Here is an 8,548-nt window from a genome sequence, read left to right on the forward strand (position 1 = left end):
GGAAAGTTCCAGATAACGGCACTTTTGTATCCACTCCCTGATCTCATAAAGGTCACTGCCTGGACAACCACTAAAGGGCCCCTTATCTAACTTGAATGAACTTGCTTCTATAGGTCTGTTGAATGTACGTTTTTTTATGGGTCAGGTTTTCAGGCAGTATGATTGTAATGCTTTTTTATGGGTCAGGTTTTAGAGAGGGGAAGAGAAAGATAGATTTTAAAGAAAATGTCCCTAAAGGGAAGAAAATAACTAAGTTGGTTCACTTAAAAACAGATGTGCTGAGACTCTCAGAAACATGGCATTCCTCTTTCTAAGGCTACAGGGGAGCATGGATGAATTATTAAAGCCATAGGGTCGGTGATAACTCACAGAACTGTCCTCTAATTCATAAATATAGGTGATGTTAGCTTAAAAGAAGCTAGAATTCAGACGTTGCTTTGGAGTAAGAAGTAAAATTAGAGGCAGTCACAGCCCTAGGCCAGTCCAAAAACACCTATTTATTCTATAATATACTTACAACATGTTAGAGTATAATGTTTTGTTAGCTAACTACTATCATTAAGAAGGTTTTTACGGGGAATAATTGTTCCAACTTGGAGTTCCAACTTGGAAAGTCAGGAACATATTTTCCTTCTTCCTCAACTCTGTAAATGAGAAAAGGAGCTACCCATAGCACCTATACAAACAGACCTCTCAACTACTTTCACATTCCCAGTGGAGTTAACAAATTAACATCTTCTGTGCTTAGCTCCCCCATTCTCCCAACCTTCCAATCTCGGTGGGCGGAGGCGGGGACAGGGGTGTGCAGACAGCAGGCAGAAAAAAAGAGAAAAGGATGAGGTTCCGCACGGCAGGGGCTATTCCTGGGGAAATGAGGCACAGATACCACAGCACTATTTTATTAGGTATTTCATTAAGGTTAAATCTCTAGGAATGAGGGAGGCTCAGTCAGGAGGCACAAAGTCCAGGAAGCCTCCTCAGATTTCATAGTGAACCACCGGCTCAGGCTCTTTGGTGGGATCGCCGCCTCGTTCCAGGTACAGATTATTATAAGGATACTGCTTTGGCGCCTAAGGAAAAAACACAGGTCAGCAAGAACAACATGCATCCAGCCAATGTCTGGCCACATCCCACTCTGAGTTTAATAGTCACGTACAGCAATGGGTATGCAGTAGCCTCTGGTCAGACCCAGCTGGGCTTGAATGGCAGAAGAGCACTCCTCTTCCCTGCCCAGCCCAAGGCAGAGAGAAAGCCTAGATTGTAAGAGAAGTGGTGCCTACCCTGTGTGTGTGTGTGTATGTGTGTGTGTGTGTGTGTGTGTGAGAGACAGAGAGACAGAGAGTGAGTGAGCCTGCGTGCGAGCCATGGAGAGCTGAGAGAGCGAGAGAGCGAGAGAGCGAGAGAGAGAGAACGAGGAAGAGCACCAGGGAGAGTTTTCTAAATGAGATGATGCATCCATCCATCCCACTCTCTCTCGGGGTCGAGACAGACTCAATCTCCTTTAAGTCACTCAGCCTCTAATGGTTCCACCACTAAAGTGGCCTAGCAAATGAGGCGTGCAGGAGCAGCAGTGGGGGAAAGCACAGAGGAGACACGGCTGGGACGTGCTTTAGGGGCTGCTGGCTTTACCAACAAACAGCTGTCAGAGCACACAGCTCAAGGGGAGGAGAAAAGGGTGATGTGCTTACAGAACTGAAAAATGGAAGAGCCACACTGTGTTTCTTGCTCTCCTGAAGTGAAGTTAGTGCTCACACCAGCCCTATGTGCACTCTCCAGCCTGGGGCCCCTGAGGCTTGGTGGAAAGGCTCGTGTCAGTGCACACAGACATACCAGCTACCATCAGGACATTGATTACCTCTGCAGAGGTAGCACTGAGCAGCCAACTGCAAACACAGCAGCTTCCCTGCTTTCAGTTCCTTTCCTTACAGTCTATCCTGTAGATCACTCCCAGATTAATCTTCCTAAAAACCTAGCTTTCACCATGTCATTCTCCTGTTCAAAAACCCAAATAGCTCCTGGCTGCCCAGAGGCAGACCAAGTCATCACTGTATCCCCAACCCCTACCATAGGCTGTACCTGGTATACCGCAGGGCTTCAAAAATATTTGTTGAGGTAATGAGTTACTATACCATCATGGCCAAATCCCTTAGCAATGCAGTAAAAGCTGTCCAACCTAACTAATCAGCTCACCTCACAATAATTTTTAACACATTAGCTTCCACACATAATTTTCCAGGACATCAGAATTACCCATGAAGTTGTTAAGTACTGATTCTAGAATCCCACTTGGAGCTAATGAATTAGGTTCTCAGGAAGTGGAGCCCAGGAATCTGAATTTTAGCAGCTCTCCAGGTAACCAATAGTTACCTAGGAATTATTTTATATGCTTATTCCACTCCAGCTAACTCACTCTCCTTTTCCTTCCTTCATTCTGTTTTTCTTTTGCCCCAAATGTTCTCTCCAACTTCTCCCCACCATCTAAAGTGTGTCATTTTTAGCATCCAGTTTAACCATTCTCTTTAACAGTACTTCATACCCCTTAGCACATACCCACACAAAAATTATGCCAAATTCATATATATTTATGTTCAGATGTTGCTTATGATGTCATTTATCTCAATTTTCTCCTTATTCAATTTCCTCAAAGCTAGACAATTTTTTTTCTGTCTTTTACAGTCTCCAAATTATAACTGTCTATGCTTGTAGTAAATTTTTAATTCCTTCCAATACCCCTTAGGAGGTACCCTTCACACCTCCAAAAAGGAAAAGGCTTCAACTCTAGATCCCATAACTCTTACCTTCAAAGATCACTTGGTGAAATGATTGGTAAGTGCAATCCCCAAATGGCAACTCTAGAGACTGGCTGACTTCCATGTTCTCATTCCTCAGAGTCCTTAACTGCTTTTTCTCACTCACACTGACCCAAGATGCAGGCATGGAGCAGTGCTCTGGTACTTATGCCCACCAATGTGAAGACCCTCTATAGGCCTTACCAGGAAACCAAGCTTAATATTGGCTGGATCCCTATTCCAGTGACCTCACTCCCTCAGGAAACAGTGCCAAGTAAATGTGCCTAAGGGAGGGAGCACTTCTCAGATACTCACCACAGGCTGGTAGGAGGGATACATCTCCCCCACCCAAAACATGAACGCCATGAAGGCCACGAAGCCGAAGAGGTGCTTACACATGACATCCCAAGAAACAGGCGTGGGGGACGTGTCCACACGGTTCCTGATATACATATCTAGGTCCCAGTGAATCTAAGGCAGAAAGGCAGATAACTGTCACATACTGCTCTTCCTGCAAAAGGCAGTCCAGAGTGATCAGAGCCTGCTACAAGGCTTGACAAAAGCATTCTACAGCCCCAGGCAATATGCTGAGAGCCAAATTACTCTGGCTCCCAGGACTAGATGCTAGTTTCTAGCTGGGTTTTGCTGACCAGAGACAGCTCAATCATTGAAGTTTTCAACTTTCACAATACAGAGCTTGTTAATTCCCAGAAATCCCATTCTAAATGCCAAACATGGAACCTCAGGCCTCAGATCAATGGATTTTCCTTCCGTGGGCAGAAAACCTTAGTATTACTTGGGCAGAGAAATATTATTTGAGCTAAAGAAAGAATCCCCAGAAATACATTAGAGAGAAGGAAGAAAGGTTAAATGGGATAGGGTTCTCTCACCGGTTCACCCCAGTTCATTCTCAGGTCTCGGTGGTCCCATTCATACCATGGATCCCTCTCATGCTGTGAGCGGTCAGGGAGCTTTGGGTAGTCGCCATACCTGAGAGACAGCAAGAACTTCTGGAAGAGGCTCTGAGCACTGTCTCTCAGACAATTCAGAGTCTCCTCGTCTCAAAGATAAGACCAACTGTCTCACCTAAGGACAGAGGAACTGACTTTCACATCAAGATCTCAATTTCTAGTCACTAAGCATTGACCCCAGAAGTCCAAATTGTAATTAAAAGTGCATGTCAAACTCTGAAACGTTGTAATATCATTAGCTTTTCTTACCTTCTTTCAACAAAAAGAAAAGTCACATAATATTATCACGTTAGCTTTGTAAAGGCATTTAATTATCTATCACTCTAATTTCCTCAATAGACAGAAAATGAAACTCAAGTTCAGGGTCTGAACCCACAGTCACCCAGCTAATTGGAATAAAAACAAAAAGGGTACAGATTTCTCGCTAAGGTGGGTTTTCCCCAACAAATCCAGGTTCAACTTATACAGACGGCTACTAAAGCTGCTCTTGTCCACAACACAATAAAAGACACAGGAAATGACGACAACTAGACATATATCACAGAAAATGACTGGGAAACAAGATGAATAGGAGCAGCTGAGACCACAATAGAAAGAGTGATGCTAGGACAGAAAATGAGTGCTGGTAATCACTTCAGATAATTAGCCGTTCTGTGGCTATGGGAGCGGAAGGGTGGGGGAATGACATCACTTGGAGTAAGGGAGTTGACTTTAATCGGCTTTACAGTTGCTAGGATTTCCACAGCCCCAAGAGCAATAATGTTTTTAAAAATAGAAACATACACAAATATAGGGTACTCCATCTACAAATAAGGTTCGCATGACAGGCGTCCAGTTCCTGCCTGGTCACGTGCCTGGACGACAGCACCTGAGCCCAGCAGATGCTCAAGCCAAATGAAACCTTGCGCTCCGGATAGAGCCAAGGAAGGTTTCTGCTATTCAGGGGTCCTCAAGGGAGCTATTAAAATCTCGATTCCTCATTTGAGGAAACAGCTCGAGCCAAGGAGAAAATTGAAGTCCTCTCGGCTGCAGCTGCTCACTCACCCCCTCCCACCTACCGACAAAAGCACCTACACCATTGATTCTGAGAGGTCATGGGAAGGTTCGGGTAGAAAAGGGTCAGAGCCCAGCCACCAGCCCAGCCGCCTTCTCCCATCACTACCAAAGTGCGGGCGGACCCTCTCTATCTCACCCCATGCCATCATCCGGGTACGGCTCGTAGTCTTCCAACCGCATATTATACTTCTTGGCGGCGGCAGCCCTTTCTTCTGGGGTCTTGGGATAAGGCCCCGGGAGCATGTCCTTTGTAATGTGGGAAGCTGGAGGGCAGACGAGGGCAGGTGAGAAGGCACCCGGTTTTGCCTGCCGCCCCGAAGGTTTCAAGCGTCGGCGGCTGCGGAGGCCCGAGCGACGTCCAGGTACCAGCGAGACCCTCTACCCGCTTCTCTGGATATACCAACTCCACCTCCGCCCCCCAGCCCGGACACGGCCGCCGCCGTATCCACGATACCCATCTTCCCCCCGACACAACAACCCTCAGACATCCCCTTCCCAGACTGAGACCTCGCCCGTTCTCGCGGACCTGTCCGTGCACCCGGCGGCACCACGGTCCGGGATGCCCTTTGCAGCCATCGGACTCCCAAGACCCCCGCCCTGGCCGCCGCCATCTTGACCTTCCTCCCGTTTCACTCCGCACATGCGCAAAGGGCTCTCCGGTGGCTGAGCCGGGCCAAACGCGACCGGGAAAGCAGGGAATGAAAAAAGGTTTTAGGGGTTAAACTAGGGCTTAAACGTGTTGGGAAGCCAGACAGGCAAGATGTGCAAGTGGATAGAGGCAGAGAGGGAAAACTGGAAGGAGAGAAAACCAGGCAGGTCACTGCTTTGACATTTTAGATTGTTGTGTCTCTTTTTTCTCCCTCAGTTGACTTAGACACATCCAAGGATAATGAGGACTCAGGACCTGAGCATCTCATGTGGACAGCTGACCCACCTCTTCCAGGAGCTGTACAAGTAAAGTGAGCCTGTGTTAATCTCTGATTGCTTGCTTTTTTCCTTTCCTTTACTGGAACTTGCTCCATTCATCCCCAGACGTGATATTCTTCAAATTCAGCCTTTGGTCTTGCATGTTTTTTTCCGTTTTCCAAATTGGTTGATCCCTTTCACTTAGATGCGCGGTGCAGCAGATAAATCAGCCTGGAATTGGCTCCTCGTTTTCAGTCCGTGTTTACGTATGGATGTCCCAGTCACCTCAACCCGACAAATGTAAAACCAATCCTATCACTAGAGGCGGCTTTTCGAAGCCCGCATAAAGCCCCAGATTTGCTAGGACTTGGATAAATACCTTTCAAACCAGAATACAACGAAGAAACACTAGCTTAATAATGGGAGACATTATTATGTTTGCATATGAATATGTTTTTATTTTATTTACACACGTGGAATTCGCATAGTTTACACAGTATAAACATGCACATCACTGTTTTGGAGCAGAATCCATTATTAAAGACATTCTCAAATATATATCAGAGCAATAAAAACTGACACATACTGTTCAGTATATAAATTTGGGGGAAGATTAGTCACAGCAGCTTGCCCTCTTCTAAACTGAGCATCACTAGCTGAAGTTCAGGATAACTGGATACTACCCACATTCAATTGATAGGAAGCCCTGATCTAGTTTGGGTTAAAAAAAAACAGAGTTGTTTTAATTTACTTACATATTTTTGTTAAGATATAGTTTACATACTATAATATTCACCACTTTATATAATAAAGTTATCTTACTATATTTACAACGTTGTGCAATTATGACCACTAATTTAAAAAAATTTTATCACCCCTCCCAAAAATATCCCATACCCATTAGCATATTTCTTGTACCCCCTCCCCCTGGCAACCATTAATCTACTTTCTATCTCTATGGATTTGCCTATTCTGGACATTTTATATAAAAGGAATCACAACATTTTCAAGGTTTGTCCATGTAGTGGCATGTTTTGGTTCTTCATTCCCTTTTATGCCTAAGTAATATTTCAATATATGAGTATATAACATTTTGTTTATACATTCATCAATAGATGGACATTTGGATTATTTCCACTTTTGACCATTATGAATGTTCCTGTTAATATTCTTACATAAGTTTTTATGTGAATGTATATTTTTAATTCTCTTGAGTATATACCGAGTAGTAAAATTGCTGGGTCATAGGGTAACTCTATGTTTAACTTTCTGCAGAACTACAAAACTCTTTTCAAAGAAGCTGCACCACTTTATATTTCCTTATATTTTCACTAGCAGTGTAGGAAGGTTCCAGTTTGTCCACATTTTCAAAAACATTTGTTATTGTCTTTTTTATTATAGCTATCCTAGTGGATATGAATAATATCTAATTGTGGTTTTATTTTGCATTATCCTGATGACTAAAGATATTGAGCATCTTTTTATGCACTTACTGGCCATGGTATGTCTTTCTTGGAGAAATGTCTATTCAGGTCCTTTGTCCATTTCTTAATTGTGTTGTCTTTTTGTCGTTGAGTTGTAAGAGTTCTTTATGTATTCTAGATACAAGTCCCTTATCAGATGAATGATTTGTTGTAAATATTTTCTCCCATTCTGTGGACTGTCATTTCACTTTCTTGATGGTGTCCTGTGGGACTCCATTTTTATCCTGAAAGGTATTGGAGTTAGTCAAAAGCTTTCTCTGTGTCCGTAGGGGAACCCACTAGATGAAGTATGGCTCAAACAGCAAAGACATCTGGGAAATGTTTGACTCTTAACTCTCTGTAGTCTCAGGCTTGGCTGACTACTTAGAAAACTGGAATGCCACCCAAAGATATACATCATGCCTCCAGGAAGGAGGTTAATGAATGTATAGAATGTGGATGACTGCCTGATATCATCTGTTAACTTAGGAATGCATTGTTCATTCTGGTGGTCTACAGTGACTACCCACCATATGGTTTTACTTTTTACTCCATCTGAAAAGAGACCCTGTTCTGAGAGGGTTATAGATTTTTCCTGGCTGGCCATTACTGGGAGCAGCTGCTTTGCCCATGTATGTAAGTGTTAAAGCTCTTGTGAATCTGAATAAGACTATGTGTCAGTTATTCTGAAAGGATCCTGAATTTAGATTTCTAGGGCTTTCCCCGAACAGTGTCCATTCAGATGATCATGTTTTTTCTTTCTTCTATTGCTAATTTTTGGATGTTGAACCAACCTTGTATTCCTGTAATAAATGCCACTTGGTCATGGTATATAATCCTTTTTATATGGTGCTGGATTTGATTTGCAAGTATCTTGTTAAGTTTTTGCATCTACGCTCATAAGAGATATTCGTCTGTAGTTTTTTTTCTTGTGATGTCTTTGTCTTGTTTAGTGTCAAGGTAATGCTGGACTCAGTGAATGATTTGGAAAGTGTTCCCTCTTCTATTTTTTTGGATGAGTTTGTGATAGACTGGTGTCAATACTTTTTTAAATGTTTGGTAGGATTCATCAGTGAAACCATCTGGTCCCAGGCTTCTCTTCATGGAAAACTTTATTCTGAATTCAATCTCTTCCCTTGTTATAAGTCTATTAAGATTTTTCTATTTCTTCTTAAATCAGTTATGATAGATTGTGCCTTTCTAAGAATTTTTTTTTTCATTTCATCTAGGTTATCTAAGTTTTTGACATACAAATGAATGCATATAGTATTTCCTTATATGCCTTTTCATTTTTGCAAAGTCAGTAGTAATGTCACTTCTTTCATTCCTGAATTTAAGTCATCTGAGTTTTCTCAGTCTAATT

The 8,548-nt window shown here is 43.0% G+C and overlaps 1 protein-coding gene and 1 long non-coding RNA gene across 3 annotated transcripts; one reads left to right on the top strand and one right to left on the bottom strand.

Annotated features, from left to right (window-relative positions):
* Window positions 1-478: 478 nt before the first annotated feature.
* Window positions 479-5,488, bottom strand: NDUFB8 (NADH:ubiquinone oxidoreductase subunit B8). Of its 2 annotated transcripts, none has more exons than XM_028511238.2 (5): window positions 5,343-5,488; window positions 4,953-5,079; window positions 3,680-3,779; window positions 3,105-3,260; window positions 479-1,070 (listed from the first exon to the last, which is right to left on the bottom strand). In XM_028511238.2, the coding sequence occupies exons 1-5, from the start codon at window positions 5,425-5,427 to the stop codon at window positions 978-980; spliced, it is 561 nt and encodes a 186-aa protein (XP_028367039.1). In that variant the 5' UTR covers window positions 5,428-5,488; the 3' UTR covers window positions 479-977. The 2 variants fall into 2 exon arrangements, with proteins under 2 accessions (XP_028367039.1, XP_035883053.1); XM_036027160.1 differs by having other exon boundaries at window positions 4,953-5,153; window positions 5,343-5,461.
* Window positions 5,489-5,494: 6 nt separating this feature from the next.
* On the top strand, window positions 5,495-5,797 carry LOC118500890. Its single transcript, XR_004903471.1, has 2 exons — window positions 5,495-5,584; window positions 5,682-5,797. It is a non-coding gene; the product is annotated as an uncharacterized LOC118500890 (long non-coding RNA).
* The last annotated feature ends 2,751 nt before the right edge of the window (window positions 5,798-8,548 follow it).

This window comes from Phyllostomus discolor, chromosome 5 (genome assembly GCF_004126475.2).
Source record: "Phyllostomus discolor isolate MPI-MPIP mPhyDis1 chromosome 5, mPhyDis1.pri.v3, whole genome shotgun sequence".
Lineage (NCBI taxonomy): Eukaryota > Metazoa > Chordata > Mammalia > Chiroptera > Phyllostomidae > Phyllostomus > Phyllostomus discolor.

What these genes read in the sequence shown, in the direction of transcription:
- NDUFB8 (XM_036027160.1), bottom strand. Translation starts at nt 5,458, where the DNA reads ATGTGCGGAGTGAAACGGGAGGAAGGTCAAGATGGCGGCGGCCAGGGC. An exon ending in TACCCGGATGATGGCATGGG is followed by an intron (nt 3,780 to 4,952) that starts GTGAGATAGAGA and finishes GCTGTCTCTCAG; the next exon opens with GTATGGCGACTACCCAAAGC. An exon ending in ATCCCTCCTACCAGCCTGTG is followed by an intron (nt 1,071 to 3,104) that starts GTGAGTATCTGA and finishes TTTTTTCCTTAG; the next exon opens with GCGCCAAAGCAGTATCCTTA.